Source organism: Podarcis gaigeae (assembly GCF_964106915.1).
Source record: "Podarcis gaigeae genome assembly, chromosome: 8".
Classification (NCBI taxonomy): Eukaryota; Metazoa; Chordata; class Lepidosauria; order Squamata; family Lacertidae; genus Podarcis; species Podarcis gaigeae.
Window position 1 is genome coordinate 31,177,622 of NC_139684.1, and position 16,688 is coordinate 31,194,309.

General features: G+C 42.4%; 1 protein-coding gene and 1 long non-coding RNA gene across 4 annotated transcripts in view; one reads left to right on the forward strand and one right to left on the reverse strand.

Annotated features, from left to right (window-relative positions):
- Positions 1 to 734, reverse strand: part of URI1 (URI1 prefoldin like chaperone) — a 46,590-nt gene extending 45,856 nt beyond the window's left edge. Inside the window, exon 1 of one of the 2 annotated variants that reach the window (XM_083750515.1) lies at positions 32 to 734. In XM_083750515.1, the coding sequence (XP_083606641.1) occupies positions 32 to 103 (72 nt within the window). In that variant the 5' untranslated portion in view covers positions 104 to 734. The remainder of the gene's footprint in view (positions 1 to 31) is intronic. The other variant, XM_083750517.1, reaches the window with a different exon arrangement.
- On the forward strand, positions 418 to 15,647 carry LOC310849832. Of its 2 annotated transcripts, XR_014567111.1 has the most exons (4): positions 418 to 544; positions 1,945 to 2,067; positions 15,209 to 15,282; positions 15,490 to 15,647. It is a non-coding gene; the product is annotated as an uncharacterized lncRNA (long non-coding RNA). The 2 variants fall into 2 exon arrangements; XR_014567112.1 differs by lacking the exons at positions 15,209 to 15,282; positions 15,490 to 15,647 and adding an exon at positions 9,905 to 15,202.
- Positions 15,648 to 16,688: the final 1,041 nt, after the last annotated feature.

The window sequence follows — 16,688 nt, forward strand, 5'->3', positions numbered from 1 at the left end:
CCCAGGCCCACCTTCCCCGCCCCCAGTTTACCTTTCCATGCTCGTCCCGCAGGCGGCCCAGCTGGGCGGCGCTGAGCGGCGGGGCTCGGCCGGCCGCCTCCATGGACCTAACGGGGCCCCGGGGGTGTGAGTTTCGGTGCCTGCGCGTGGCGTGAGCGGGGGGCGGGCGGGGAGCCTTGATGAGGGGCGAAAACTAACGGCCGCTCGGAAGGCTTTAGGCCTCTGCCTGCCTCTTACTTCTCTCTCTCTCTCTCTTATGAGGGGAGGGGGTTTTGTTTTTGGTCCTGCGTATGTGTTTCTCTCTCCTCAATATATATATTGAGAATATATAGATATATATTCTCCTCAGCAAGGCGAATGAGTCCTATAGAAATGTTTGTGGAGGGCGAAGCGCCGGCTCCGGAGTCGCATCCGCCGCGCCGGGCCCGCCGAAGCCGCCTGGGCCCAGTCAGGAGCCGCTGCTGCTGCCGACGACAACGGGCGAAACATCTCACACTCGCATGCTGGGCCGCGCCGGCGCCGCTTCCTCAGCCGGGGCCCAGGGGTAAGTCGGAGTAGCGGGTGCTGTCGCCGCGCCGCCGGGGATGGAGCGTCGCCCTCGCCCCCAGCCTCTGGTGGACTCGGGCCCGCAGGAGGAGGAAGAGGAGGAGGAAGCGGCGGTTGAGGCCCGTTCCTCGCGCCTGCCTGGCCGTGGCTGTGCAGCTCTCTGGGTAGCCGCCGCCGCCGGGAGGAGGCGAGGAAAGGGGAGGAGGCAGCGGCGGGAGGAGGAGGAGCTGCCGCCGCCGCCACTTTCCCTCACAGCTTCTCTCGGACGCGCCGCAGGATCAGGCCCGGCTGGCTGCCTTACCTGAAGGCAGCTGTCCTAAACCCGCTTACCTGAGGGGAATAAGTGCCTTTGGCTTCAATAGGACTGACATCTTCTCTCTCATAAAAATGTATCTCTCTCATATATATTTATCAAATTTTCAATTTTATATTTCCAAAGAAGCATCTTACAAACTTTTTAAAATATCCAGTAACTTCCCTTCTTCTCTTTCCATGGTTCATTTTACATATGCATATTTTACTATAACAATTCAAATCAAAGTTTTCCACTTTTACATCCATCAAAACTTACTTACTCTGTTGGATTTATCTTAACGCTGCCAGCATTTTCAGCTGTATGCAGTTATTTTCCATATATTCAATAAATGTTTTCCCGTCTTCTTTAAATGCATGTTCTTCTTGATCTCTTTATAAAGTCTGCAAGTTCTGCATATTTTGTCAGCTTAAGTTGGAAGGACCTTGCTCACTTTCCATTTTTTGGGCTAACTACACATGGGCCACAATTGTTGCATACATAAACAACCTTTACTGACACCTAGGAATTACCGGTAGTTATATCCAACAAAAAGGACTCTAGGTGGTGTTTTTTTTCCAGAAAGTAGTTTTAAACATTTTTTCAATTCATTATAAATCATTTCCCAATACACTTTTATCTTTTTACATGTACATCACATGTAAAAAAAAGTTCCCTCTGCTTCTTTACACTTCCAACACATATCTGATTCTGTTTTTTAAATCTTAGTCAACCTATTCAGAGTTAAGTACCATCTATTAATCATTTTCAGGTAATTCTCTTTCAATGAATAACATGCTATAAATTTCAGATCACTTTTCCAAAGTTTCTCCTAGAGGTTGAGATCTATATTGTGTCCTATATCTATTGCCTAGTGTGTCATTGAGGCGCTAACAAATTTGTCTTTTGCTTCCCATTCTAGTAGAAAATTTTACATTTTAGACAAAAGTTTATCCTTATTTTGTAAGAGTTCTTTTTCAAATTGTGAGCTTTGGTCCAGAAATCCATTCTTTCGATCTAATTTAAACATAACATCTTTTAAAAATTGTTTTAATTGAGGGTTTTCTTGGCTTACAAAAGTACATATGTCGTCTCTTTATTTTCAGAGACCTGTTCTTTCCAGTGTCAGAAATCTGAATAGGACTTGCTTCTGAATAGGCATGGATAGGGCCTACTGCTTCTGAGGCTGCTCTCATGTACATGCAGTTTTTACTGCAGCTACTCAAGAGGTAAGCAGCAGTAAGAAGTGCTTGCTCACAATAGGACTTAGTTGGAGCTTTCTATGTGTGTTGCAGTGCAAGCCCTACCTGGGGCTACCCAAGAGGTGATCTGAGTGATACTTCTTGAGAAAGAGGTTGAATTCAGGCCTCATCCCAGTGACCTGCTGGGAGTAAGTCCCCTTCGGATCAATGGGATTTATTTATGAGTAGGTAGGATTAGGGTCACTGCTTTTTATTTAAATTTATATAACGCCCTGCTTCTGAGGGTCACAGGGCAGTTTGCAGTACAGGCAGGCAACCACCCATTGACATGAGGAATTGTGTTCCAAGGCACTGCACATTTAAGTGTAATCACATATAATTGAAACACCATTGAGAAAGCCTGCAAACACCCCCTTCCACAATTTTTTGTGAAGTTTTTGGGTCACTTTGGGTTTGGCATGATGCGTTTGTGTGCTGTCATTCACACACCTATGGAATGCACATAAATGGGGTTGCCTGTATAAAACCACAAAAAAGAAAACATAAAATTCTTACGCCATACCCATGTATGCAATAAGCTTTAATGCTTATTGCAACACAATCCTACCCATATCTGCTCCGAAGTAAGATGAAGCAAGAAATGCTTTCTTAAGAAAGATGAAGGCTTTAGGCCTTGTCTTACCTGCTGGGAGTAAGCCCCCTTGGATTCAGTAGGGTTTACTTCTGAGTAGGATTACTACCCAACAGTTCTGGCATTTGTAGAACCTGAAATATGAGATAAAATTCCTACTCGGCATAGGCCCATTAAAGTTTATTAATTACTAACTTGGGTTCATTAATTTCAATAGTTGTAGTCTGAGTAGAACTTACTTGAATTCAACCCTGGGAACGAATCTCACTGAGCTCTATGATTTTTAACTACTTAGAAGTAAGTCCAATAATCCAAGAACCTGTGTCAAAATACAATGGCTAGCCAGCTCTAAAATAATGAACTTTAGGTTGTGACTTCTAAATCTGAGTCTTATCGTGAAATAATTGTTAACAGAATTTGAACCAAAATATTTAAAACGTGTGGCAAAACGCAAAGAAATACACACTATTGCAAGTGTGTTGTAAGAATAATTATTGCAAGCCAATCACCGGGAAGAGTTTTTCTCCACTGGCAAAACATTGAGCTATTAGATTTTTGCTGCCTTGGTTATCATTCAAATTGAGCTAGACTTGCTCTTTGCTTTTTATCCATTCCCTAGAGAGGAAGAAATCATTTCCCTAACGGGGTAGGCTAGACTTGTAAATCTTCACAAAAGGACTGGGGAAAGAAAAGAACACATATACCAAGCAATGGAAGACTACATACGTTGAATCCATATTGTAGGGGTTGCCAGTGCCTGCAGAGGCCTTCCCTAGCTCCGACAGGGTCCCCTCCTTTCCCCCTCAAAGTGCTTAAAAACATTCTCTTACAGGAAATAGAATAGGCTGTTGTTTGTATTTCAGCACTGTGTGTGTTTATGTGTGTGTGGTGTCTGCAACATTTGCTCTGATTTGCAGGTGTGCCCTTGGGCTCCCAAAAGTTGGTGACACTTGTTACATTTTTTATATCTATACATTGTTTCATTTCTCTATCCTACAAATATTTGAGAGTGTTTACAATGCCATCAGATTGTTGTTTCAGCCATGGCTTTGTCCCACAATCTGTTTTGCAAGTGACAGGTCTTAGACCTGGCATATACAAGGTGATAACAGAGACATGCTCCTCTGAGTAGGTGTGGTGCCTTCCTCCATCAAGTGGGTAACCATAATTTGATAAGGGGAAAGGTATCTGTTATAGAATATGCTTTTTAGGCAAGGAGTAAACATGTTGCTTACCATTGTAATAACAAAGCATTGGGTTAGACTGGAAATCGTGGTGTCTGTAAAATCCAGATTTTAAAAAAATAATTATACAGGATGATTTGTTATTCTAGAATTGTGAAGTGTAGGTACGAAGCAATGTTCCTTCAGGCTCTCAAAATAAAATTTGTGGTCAGAGCTTACCCAAAACAAGTTTTTCAGGGCTCACTTAAAGGCAGGGGGAACAATCCACCCCAAGATTAGACACATTACATTCATTCATACATACATTTAATATCCTGTCTAGTTTGACCCCCTGATGAATAGAACAGAGGTCCTTCTTGCAGCATTGTTTGCCCCATCACCTACCACAGGGGTGGGGAACCTGTGTCCCTTCAAATGCTTTTGGACTATAACTCCCATCAGCCCCAGAGAGTATGGCCATCAATGATGGGAGTTGTACTCCAGTGACACCTGTAGGGCCAAAGGTTCCCCACCCCTGACCTACCAGGTTACTCCTTAATTGGATATTTGTTGTGAGGAAGTATTGTATTTAAAAAAAACAGCAATCCAACAACTGACATTTCACTACTCTTGTCTCTAAGCTTTGAAACATTTAAAAATCTTGTTGTCACAACCATTATGGTTACCTAAAATAGAGGCCTCATTTTTAGTCCAATTGAAATGAATCCAATGGAATTGGGTGAATCTTTGTTAAGCTTCGCATACCCCTTAGACAGCGATGGTAGGATCAATCAGTTTTGGTTCTTTCAGTTTCTTATTTTTCCTACATTCAGTTCTCTACATTTTTGCAGCATTTCCCCCCTCCTGAAAATATGTCAGTGTTTTAGTGTGAATGTCTCTTAATAAACATATTTTTATATGGAAATGTACACATTTTTGCAAGTATTTTCCCATAATATGGTGTATTCCTGTGTGCTATTTTCACTAATCTCATTTTTATGCACATGTTCTCCTAATGGATGCATTTTTGTGAACATTATTTCACTAGAGAACTACATCACAAAATTCGGATATGTGACTTTAATAATAATAATAATAATAATAATAATAATAATAATTTATTATTTGTACCCTGCCCATCTGGCTGGGTTTCCCCAGCCACTCTGGGCGGTTTCCATAGAAACCAAAAAACACTAAAATATTACACATTAAAAACTTCCCTGAACAGGGCTGCCTTAAGATGTCTTCTGAATGTCAGGTAGTTGTTTATCGCTTTGACATCTGATGGGAGGGCGTTCCACAGGGCGGGCGCCACTACCGAGACGGCTCTCTGCCTGGCTCCCTGTAGCTTTGCTTCTCGCAATGAGGGAACCGCCAGAAGGCCCTCGGCGCTGGACCTCAGCGTCCGGGCAGAACAATGGGGGGGGAGACGCTCCTTCAGGTATACTGGGCCGAGGCCGTTAGGGCTTTAAAGGTCAACACCAGCGCTTTGAATTGTGCTCAGAAACTTACTGGGAGCCAATGTAGGTCTTTCAAGACCAGTGTTATGTGGTCTCGGGGGCCGCCCCCAGTCACCAATCTAGCTGCCGCATTCTGGATTAGTTGTAGTTTCCGAGTCACCTTCAAAGGTAGTCCCACGTAGAGCGCATTGTAGTAGTCCAAGCGGGAGATAACTAGAGCATGCACCACTCTGGCAAGATAGTCCGCAGGCAGGTAGGGTCTCAGCCTGCGTACCAGGTGGAGTTGGTAGACAACTGCCCTGGATACAGAATTGACCTGCGCCTCCATGGACAGCTGTGAGTCCAAAATGACTCCCAGGCTGTGCACCTGGTCCTTCAGGGGCACAGTTACCCTATTCAGGACCAGGGAGTCCTCGACACCAGCCCACCCCCTGTCCCCCAAAAACAGTACTTCTGTCTTGTCAGGATTCAACTTCAATCCATTAGCCGCCATCCATCCTCCAACCGCCTCCAGGCACTCACACAGGACCTTCACCGCCTTCTCTGGTTCTGATTTGAAAGAGAGGTAGAGCTGGGTATCATCTGCATATTGATGGACACCCAGTCCAAACCCCCTGATGATCTCTCCCAGCGGCTTTATATAGATGTTAAAAAGCATGGGGGAGAGGACGGAACCCTGAGGCAACCCACAAGTGAGGGCCCAGGGGTCTGAACACTCATCCCCCACCACCACTTTCTGAACAAGGCCCAGGAGGAAGGAGCGGAACCACTGTATGACAGTGCCCCCAGCTCCCAGCCCCTCAAGACGGTCCAGGAGGATGTCATGGTCGATGGTATCAAACGCCGCTGAGAGATCCAGCAGAACTAGGAAACAACTCTCACCTTTGTCCCTAGCTCGCCGGAGATCATCAACCAGTGCGACCAAGGCAGTTTCAGTCCCATGGATTCAGTTTCAAAGGATAGCTGTGTTTTGGTTCTCATATAAGTTTTGAAAGTGCGAATTTGGCTGATATGCCTTTTAATGTGAACTGAATCAAATATCTTCCCTATTCTTAGATCAGTAGTACATTTAAGAATATGAGCCTTAGATATATGCAGCCTCACTCTTCCACAGAATGAAATTATTACAGTAACTTTGCATTGAATACAACTCTTGCATAATTCTCAGCACACCCAGCAAGAAGTTTATAGTTTTACATCTTTTATGTAAATCTATTATTTTTAATGCTCTTCTTACTAAATAACTTCCTTTTGACACTCTTACTTCACTTCTTGAACATTAGAAACATCCTAATTAAGTAATCAGTCTTATAATCAGGAACTTGCTAATATGTGGCATTCAGATGCTATGGATACTGAAAGCTTTACAAAATGCCTGTTTGTTTCACAAACTGTTGGGAAAGCCAAAAGACAGAACATTGAAGCACCGCCGCCCTCTAAAATTGACTCTGCTGCCATGATAGAGCACAAACCAGCATGAAGTAAACAAATGAGACATGGTGCAGTAAATTTATGTCAACAAGCACCATTTTGCATCTGTTAAATTTGGTGAGAAAGCACACAAATGGCTCTAGTTGTGTCAATTTATACAACTTTTCACCAGTGGGTATGCCACTAATCTTTGCTTTAGTGACTAAAATACACGGCATCTGCAGTCTAGTTCAACGCCGGCAATTGGCAACATTTCACAATGTACGTCATTTGTCAGAGTACTGACTATATTGCCGTTAATATACAAACCGAACTGTGGGGTGGTTACTGAACTGTCTACATTTAATCTGCCACAGGAAAAATATTCTAACCGTGTCAGGCAGACACTTCCGTAGAAGAATATGATACATCACTTTAGGCAAAAATTCAGTGTGTATAGTTTAACCCGTGAAATTCTTACATGGGAAGCATGTAGGGATGGGATATGCTTGGTCTAAAATAAAGAAGATTAAGGACGGGACTTAATTTTAGCTTCTTATTCCTCCTTTGCTAAGAAAATCTCACACAAAGCAGAAACAATGAGGCTTCAGGAGTAACACAAAGCATGCCAAAGTATTTTCATTCCCCCAGCTCAACAACATAATTAGTGGCAAGTCAGCAGAAGAAAGAGGAGAGTAGCTGGTTGTCACCAGCTGATCAGTATATTCCTGGGAATCAGATTTCAAAATCTGAAGTAAACGTCTAAAATTTACCTTTGAATTGAGATTTGGGGCTAAAATGAAAAAAGTAACAGATCACACCAGTAGCATGTTCCTCAGTTCCCATATCACATGGATACCTTACTGAATCCAGTTCTTATTTGCTGTTATTGTAGAAACTGGAGGGCTAATTTGTATGCTTTCTAGTTGCTTCTCTGCTGGGTCTGATTAGCATCACCTGGAAATTCCAGCTTTTCTGCATTCAGTCTCATGCGGGAGAAAATCTGGCTTAAATAAGATTAGTGTCACTTTAGTGGACTTTCCCCATGTTTTCTGTGTTACGGAGGTAAACTTTTGAACTTGTCAATTTTGAACTTTCAAAGCTAACCAGATACATACCTAATGGATTCTGACTCTTTTTTACTTAAGGTAGAACTACACGTCACGTATAGTTCCATGATTCTTCTGGGAGAGACAGTTTTTAAAAAACAAAGCCACAACGCAGTCACTACACCCGCAATTTATTGTAGACTTATTGCCACCATCTCCTGTGTTTATTTTTTTGCTCTGTGGATGCTTGAGGGCAATGATTCATAGCACTTGGGGCAAGAGCCTAGATATACTGGAGAGCTGGGGTGTTATGTTGCTACTGTCTTTATTTGTTGATCACTCTTGCTATCTGGTCCCCTTTGCCGGCCAACATGCTTCTTCCAGACTTCACTGTAGCCTCGCCCAGAATCAGGGATACCACTTGAATAAAATATGGGGGGGGGGGGCAAGTAGGCCTCACCCCACATAATTGTTCACATGACGTGGCACACACACACCATTTGAATGGCAATGCCCATCAACTGGGGGGGGGGCTTCAAATATTTTATGGGGGGGGACAAAGGAACCTCAGCCCCTAGGAGTTCGCTCCTATGCCCAGAATCATAGAATTACATGCAGCTCTACTGATAGACTGTATTTAAAACAGTGATATCAGTTTATGTCACCTGTTGAGAGTTAATTCGAATGAAAAGTCAGGTCTTGAGTTTCTCACTGAGAACAATTTTAGCATCCTACAAGCATAGACTCTGCAGGTGCATTTTGTTATTGGGATCACTTGGTTTAGAAGATGAAGGCTAGGTGTGCAAGTTTGCTAAGCAAATAGCCTTTAGTCCACTTTTAGAGGATGGAAAGAGCTTCTACCCAAAAGAAGATGCAATTCCAGCTGTCACCATATTTAAGACTTCAAAGCTGGATTTAAAAAAACAACAAAAAAACAACAACATTTGAACTAGAACTGAAAGTGATAGTCCATGTGCTATGCTTATGGAATGCCAAGTGGAAACCCAAGAGATGAATCTAGCCCAGGACGTGGGTGTTGGTGAATATGGCTGGTCATCATCAACTTCATCTCAATATCTTATAATTCCTCTTTTCTCTCTCTGTCCTTTTATGGCATAAAATGTTGATGGAACAGCTGCAAGGCTGTTCTAAACATCAAAACTATTGTTGTGATATATAAAAAATCTATAAAGCCTGACCAAGGTTGCAGTTAATTCTGAAACCAGCCGTTACAGATCATGCTGGGGTATGATCAAAACACTTCTACATCTACAAAGCATGTTAATCTTGAATTTTGGTTAGGAGGAACTTTGCTATTATTACTGTTCTTTCTCTTATGCACTCAATTTAGGGCTACCCTCAGGCTGCAGCTAGTGCAAAATACTATGGCTGTTGATGGTGACAGATTATCGCTAGTATGGAACTCCAGTGCTCAAAAGCTTGCATTGGTTACAGGACCAGGTTCAAGGTTCTTGTATTAATTTACAAGGACCTTAACTTGGGCCCAGGATGCCTATATAGTTATATCCCTGCGCAATCACTGAGGTCAGCGATTTTCTCCGTAGCTTGGGTACACAGATCATATCCATCAGGAGCCATCCTTCATTCAGCACTGAGGGTCCAGCTTTGTGGAACTCCCTTTCCATTGAGACCAGAAAAGTCCATTCCCTGTTGAAAACCTGGCACCTAATGACAACCTATTTACCGTATTTTTTGCTCTGTAAGACTCACTTTTTCCCTCCTAAAAAGTAAGGGGAAATGTGTTTGTGTCCTATGGAGCGAATGCAGGCTGCGCAGCTATCCCAGAAGCCAGAACAGCAAGAGGGATTGCTGCTTTCACTGCGCAGCGATCCCTCTTGCTGTTCTGGCTTCTGAGATTCAGAATATTTTGTTCTTGTTTTCCTCCTCCAAAAATGAGGTGCGTCTTGTGGTCTGGTGCGTCTTATAGAGCGGAAAATATGGTATTTCAGTCTGCAGTTTAAGTGACAAACTTTTTAATTAACTTTATCTGGATGTGTTTTTTTAAGTTTATTGTACACTGCTTAGAGGTACTTTCAAATAAGTGGTTTATAAATTGCCAGAATCAATCAATAATATTGCTAGTTATTAATTACTAAATATGCTTGGGGGTAACATATTTTTTTATTTAAGCCAGACTGCTGCAGCACTCTGTGGTCAAAAGGTGCTTCAAGTGAGGAGTATTTATCTATGGTATTTTGCAGTGCTTTGTCAGTTTAGAGCATTGAGTTGTTGTAGCCAAATAAAGCCTCCTCTATGTAGAGATAGCATTGCATATAACTGTTTAAAGGTAAGATGTCATAGTATCAGAGTTATATATTCCAGCCTGCAAGTATTTGCCACAGATTACGTCAATAAATCAAGGCTTTGGGCTTCCATTGTCTCTAAGTTAGCTGGATGGATTTAAAGTTGAGCAGCTTGCCCAGTATACACACACCCATGCACGCACAATGCCTCTTTACTATTCCCATACAAATGTCTAATCAATGTAATAAGCTTTCAATGTTGCATCTCTCCATGAAATTTGTGCCTGAGATGTCAGCTCTGAACCATGCAGCTGCACCAGCACAGCAGCTTGAGGGGACTTGCTATTTTTCAGAGGAACTTTGTGAAAGTGGTTGCATATCCTAGGTCAAGAAGACAAGAGTTTGAACTTTTACCAGGTGCAGCAGAGACAAAACACAATACTTCTTAGGGCCTTGCTTTTGTCTTCAGACCAGAGGAAAGCAGATCAAAGGGAAATGGAAAGAATGGGGCTTGCATGCTTTACATTTCCTGTTAGAAGAGACCTTGGGGAACAGTTGAAGTTTTGAGAAAGTCATGATTGTGTGAAGTTCTCTGGAATTATTCACAAGTAAATGGGTTCTTTAGGGCCCTTGCATGCTGTAACTAAATTCCTTCCTTTCTAAACTGCTTCCCAGTCTGGAATTTTCCAAAGTACTGATCTATTTATAGAGAATAGGTCCACCTGGTTACTGGATGAGATGATAAAAAATGTTTCATTCTTCTAAGAGCATAGTATGAAAGTACATGAAGCAGCAACCTTCCTGAAGTTAAGCAGATCTGGTCTAGTAATCACTGCCAGGTGAGGAAACAGCTAGACAATATAGTTTATACTGTCTCAAGATCCCTGGTTAAAAACCATTATCTATAATAAAATAAATAAAAAATAAGGCTCAGAGAGTTATTTGTTCTATTTATTAGTTGCTTTTTTCAGAAAGGTGAATTCAAATTTACTTTTAAAAACAAGAGGGAAAACAACCCCTAAATGCTCATCAATTACATATATAAAAGAGCAGATCCAACAGAACCCCACTAAAAGATAAGGAGAAAATTAAGGTCCAAAGGCCTTAGTGTAGTGATGGCCAAACTTGGCCCTCCAGCTGTTTTGGGACTTAGTGAATAAAAATGTTTTGCCAGGTACCTAAGAACAAATAGGTTGGGTGGGGGGCATGAGTGGGGAGAGCATTTCACAAACAATGAGCCACCACTCTTCTCTTATGTCACCACGCTCCACGCTATTCAGAGGAAGCACACAGAAAAAGGGTTCAGATGACAAGTACAGGATCTGGGCTGGTTCATGAGAACAGGATGCTGGACTAGATGGGCTATTGGTCTGATCTAGTAGGCTCTTCTTACATTCTTATGTAAGCAACAGTAGTGGATCCAGAAGCAACTCCAAGCTTTGTACCTGCTCCTTCAGAAGGAGTGTAACCTCACCTAGAGCAGGCCATACCACATCCCACTAGTCTAGGGAACAGCGCCTCAATCTTACAAGGATTAAACTTCCGTTTATTGGCACTTATACAGTCCCTGAGGCCAGACATCAATCTAGCACATCCACTGCCACACCTGCAGATGTAAAAAAGGGCCTTCCCATTATCTGTATGTTCTCTGAGCACCTGCAGTTGAGCTAGATTGAGCCAGTGTGCTATCACTCCTAAGCTTGCGATCAAGACTTACAAATTTCTTGTACATCCTCATAGCCCAAATTTTCAGCTGCACTCCACAAGCCTCCTCCTTTCCCTTCCTCTGCTCCGAAAAGGAGGAATTTTGTGATCTAATCAACTGCATCTGGCTGCAATCTATTTGCAAAACAGGACACTCGGTTCCAAATTCAGATGGTTGTGACTTCACTTTAAAGGCAAGCTGGAACAAGATGTCCTCAATAAATAAGGTAAACCAACCCGTTTGCCTGGGACTTAAGTGACTTCACTCTAGTACCTCACCCACAAGAGGGAACAATGGAACATTACCAATTTCCTTGCCTTCAGGCAAGCATGAAAAATAAGCAGCTTCACTGCTAATGTTTCGTTGTTACCCTGTTTATTTTTAAAGTCCTTACCTATCCTTTTATTTTCATGTTTTGTTTCACTCCTCACAATGACACAAGCCCTTTGTATTTATTTTCCCTATTCATTTTGATATAATATATTCATTAACAAACTTGGTGCTTTTAACAGCTAAAATTCAATCTATTTCCCTTAGTGCCCACTACTCCTTTTATTTCCTTCACCTTTTGTATTGTTCCTTACCATCTGTTCTGTTCTAACAAACCGTATTCTCCTGCCCAAGGCATCTCCTATTTACTGACTCCCCACCAGTTTTGTTTAATTCTTCCCAGTCAACTTCCAAATGCTACTGAGCATTGCATTAATCTTTATTAAAAACAGGAACTGTAGTGAGGCTGTGAAACAAATTGAGAGAAACCACAGCCTCTTATTCTTTATGCCAATACTGAAGCAGATCCAGTGGGTGGTAGATATACATTTTTTAAAAACTGCCTAAGAAATGGTTTAAGAGCACAAATCCTTTCAATCTTTTATAAATTCTAAAGTGGGAACCATGTACATACACATCACAAAAAGGATTTTGCAACATTACTAGCTTACATGGCAAAATCATGCAAAAGAAAACCCAAACAACCCCTTTCTGAAGGCAGCTCAGTGGACTTTGATGGGGGATAGCCCTGTGGCATTCTGAGAACAGGATGATGGACTTGATGGGCCATTGGCTTGCTCCAGAAAACTCTTCTTACATTCTCATGATACTGTAACTACAATTGAATGTACATTTAGTAGACTTCGTGCATCCAGACTGCAAAATGGGGGAAGGGCCATAACTCAGTGGTAGAGCATTTGCCTTTCAAACAGAAGGTCCCAGGTTCATATCCAGGTAGGGATGGGAGAACTTCCTGAAATCCTGGAGGCCCGCTGCCAGTCAGTGCAGACAGTACTGAGCTAGATGGACCAGTGGTCTGACTCAATATAAGATAGCTTCCTATGTTTCCTATGTTCCAAAATCAGATTGACCTGGGATCTGAAGGATGTTGGCCTGCCCTACTCTGGCCAGAAGAAAGAATTGTGGAGAATCTAATCAATGTAGTCTTCTTGCACCACAAGCCAGAGCAGGTCAGGCGATGTCCCAACCAAAGCTTCCAGGTGAGGTTAGGTGCACTTGCTGCTCTGTGCTACTAGTACACCTGTCCCTAAGGCAGGGCTGGGGAACTTTTGGTCTTCCAGTGCTGTTGGACTCCCAACTCCTATCATCCCTGCCCATTAGTTATGCTTGTTGGGGATGATGGGAGTCCAATAACGCCTGGAGGGCCACATGTCCCCCAGCCTTCCCCTAAGGTTACTAAGTTTTCACCACACCCCAATCTCAACTGCAGAGGGGATGGGCCAGACAGGTGCTGCCCATGCAGTCACGTGGATAGGTGAATATTGGGGACTTTTTGTACATGACACCCAAATTGCGGGATACCCTAAATTATGGGCTGCCATCTGGCCTCACAATGGCTTGCTTTGCAGCTAGCAGCAAAACATTATTCCTACATGTAGTATCTCAATTCATGGTGCAGGAACGAACACACATGTCTCTTTCTTCCCCAACATCCTGACATGTAGCTGCTTCACCCATGGTGAGCGGAAAGGTCTAAAGGGGGATCCTTAGCGTGTTGTGAACCTTTTTGCAGGCAGGAATCCTGCAATATTGGGGTTTCTGATCACAGGGAGGCTTGTAACCATGTTCAGGAGAATATATGACATTCCTATTCAATGTGGAAAGGGTCAGGCTAGGAGCTGGGCTTGTGTTCATGGCCCCATGGGGTAGCCTGTTCAGGAATAACACCCAAGCAAGGTTATTGTCTTGCATGTTTCAGCTGGTGTTTGAGCCATGTGTGAACTTACTTTGTCTCTGGTTGCTTCCTTGTGAAGTCTGCATCTGTTGTGGGGTTTTGTTGTTGTTGTTGGAAGTAAAGTGACAGTGCTTGCAAAAAGCTACCTCAACTACTGGAGGGAAGGTAGACAAAAAGGCAACCTGTTCTTTATTCACTATTTATTTCTGTACTCCACTGCTATATACACACCAAACACCACCATCTTCGTTCTGTTGTTTTCAACTATTGTCCTAGGATTGTTTCTGCTTCTTTGTGATCAGCCGCTGAAAGGTAGGGATGCTGGGGAAGAGATGCAGTTCACACTTGATGGCCACCCTACTGAATTTGCCCTTTCCAAATCAATGCATTAACTGAAGCACACACACCCTTCAAAATTCACTCTTCTCCAAATTTTGCAGCCAAGCAATGCATACAGAAATGCATCTGTGGGGGGGGGGGGGTAAAGAGTACATTAAAATCAAAACAATTAATGAAGTTCAGAAGGCGGTTTACTGCATTCTGGTTCCTTTGAAAGCAGAGTAGACAAATATATGGAGAATACAGTGATCAATAGCTGCAAGTCCATGATGGCTCTAAATTCCAGCTGCTCGGAATCGTAAGCGCAGAGAGTGCTGTTGCACATGGGTCCTTCATAGGCATTGAGCTGGCCACTGTCAGAACAGCATGCTGGACTAGATAGGCTTTTGGTCTGATCCTGCAGTAAAACCAAAATTCTTACACAGGTATGTTCAGAGGCAAACACATGACTATATCTGCACTGCACTGATCTTCTGTTGCAGAATCTGCATTTAGATATATTCTTAATGCAATTCCTACATGCATTTTTCATTCCAGTATTTCCGCTCACATAATTTCTCCATATGCACAGCATTGCAGCAATATAGTATATATATACATTGAAAAACCAATAGCACCAATACAAATATTATGAAAGAGATTCATTTGCCTTTTAGCCCTGTTCATTTTCTTTGAAATGACCTGTCCTAGATTTTTAGATTAAAAATAACAAGTATGTAATTCATAAATACCACATGAATTTGATATAAAAAAAATTAAAACCTTACCTACGGTACTTCAGTACCTGACTTGTATATTTATGTGACTATTGTTAGAAGTGACTAATTGGGTTTGATTAGCTTCATCATTAATATTCTGTCCATAATTTAACATGCTTCAATAAAATACCCTAAAGCAGTATAATGATTAGATTTCAGGAATATGTGTTTTGCAATTAAGTTGCTCTTGATTTTGATATGCAGATTAAGAAATGGTGGTCTCGTCTAAAAAAAAAAATACTGCCCTTATTAACTCAGCAGTATACTCTGAAGATTAGGTAAGAAATCCAAGATTTTCTCTTTGTATATACTAGTTAAAATGTATTTCAATCAAGCATATGTGAGCAAATCAGATTTGATTAGTTAAGTTCACAGTCATTCTATCTAAATGAATAATGTGTCACCTAACATTGCAAAAATTTGATTAATAGTTTATCAGTTAATTAAAAATGTGGTTTAATTTTTCTTTTCTTTCTTTTTTTTAGGATAATGCAAGGTAGATAGTCCTTGCGTTCATCACAAATGCAAATAGCTTTATCTTGAATCTATTGTTCTTCTTCATTCCATAGCCAACTGGCAGAGAAATAAAGATCTGAGAGTGATCTCTGTAAGAGCAAAGTAGTAAAACTTTTGTTTGCTTACACATATGGCTGCCAGTTGTCTTAAGTTCAAGAGGAAGAGACAAAGGTTTTTCATCTATGTCTGGAGCCGACAAAAATTGCTCTTCCTTTCCCCTTGTCTCTTTTTTTGGCCCAGCTCTGGTGACCTTTGAACATTGTCCTGACCACATGGGAAGCACTCGTCTGTGAGCCAGCACGATGGGGTAGGGGGCTGCATCTGAATGATGCAGGCCACCTAGTCAGGGCTGATCATATAGAATGGGGACCTGGTGAACACATGCAACCAGCTTCATCCACATGCTTGAGTCATTGAAGTTGCATCATGCCACAGCTGGAAGAGCCCAGCTGTTAGTGGTGCATAGGACCCAACTAGATCTGGGGGTGAAGGTGATCCACATGGGTGGGGCTGATTTCTTGTGTGCTTCCCAGGTGCCTATTCCTCTGGGAGACACCCCACATGATCAGCCCTGTGGTTTGTGTTTGGGTTTGCTCAAGGACAAGTGGTTCCCATGTATTCAGGGAAATGTTGAAAAGTCAGCAAAGCCCGGCCCCTCAAAAACGCAGGATAAGGGGAAGACTCCTCGGGAATCACAGTCTCCTCACAAATATGGTCCTCTTTGACATCAGCTACCAGTTTGCTCGTGTATCACTTGTTGCCTAGCATGTATGTGATAAACAAACCAGGCGGCCTTGGTGATTGTGTTACCCTCAAACCAGGAGTTGTGGCTTGTTGCTCCCTAACAAATCATGATTGCTCACCAACTTGTAGCCATGGTGTGTGGTTGACTTGTTACAGAGGATGAACCATGATAAGCTTGTGGTCAGGGGAAGAACTAAGTGGGAGTAATATTGTAGTGTGCACAAGTACACAGCTCATTCCTGATACATCATGATGAGCTGCCAAGTCTAGTTTACAATTATGTAAGAAAGTGGTCAGTGTCTGCAGAAATGGAAACAGCTGGGAGTTGCTGCTGAGTCTTATAAAAAGTCACAGCTAGGAGGTTCCTTCAGAACTCTGAAGGCAGTTATGGACAAAAAATTGGTGCGTCTCCTGCCCCTCACAC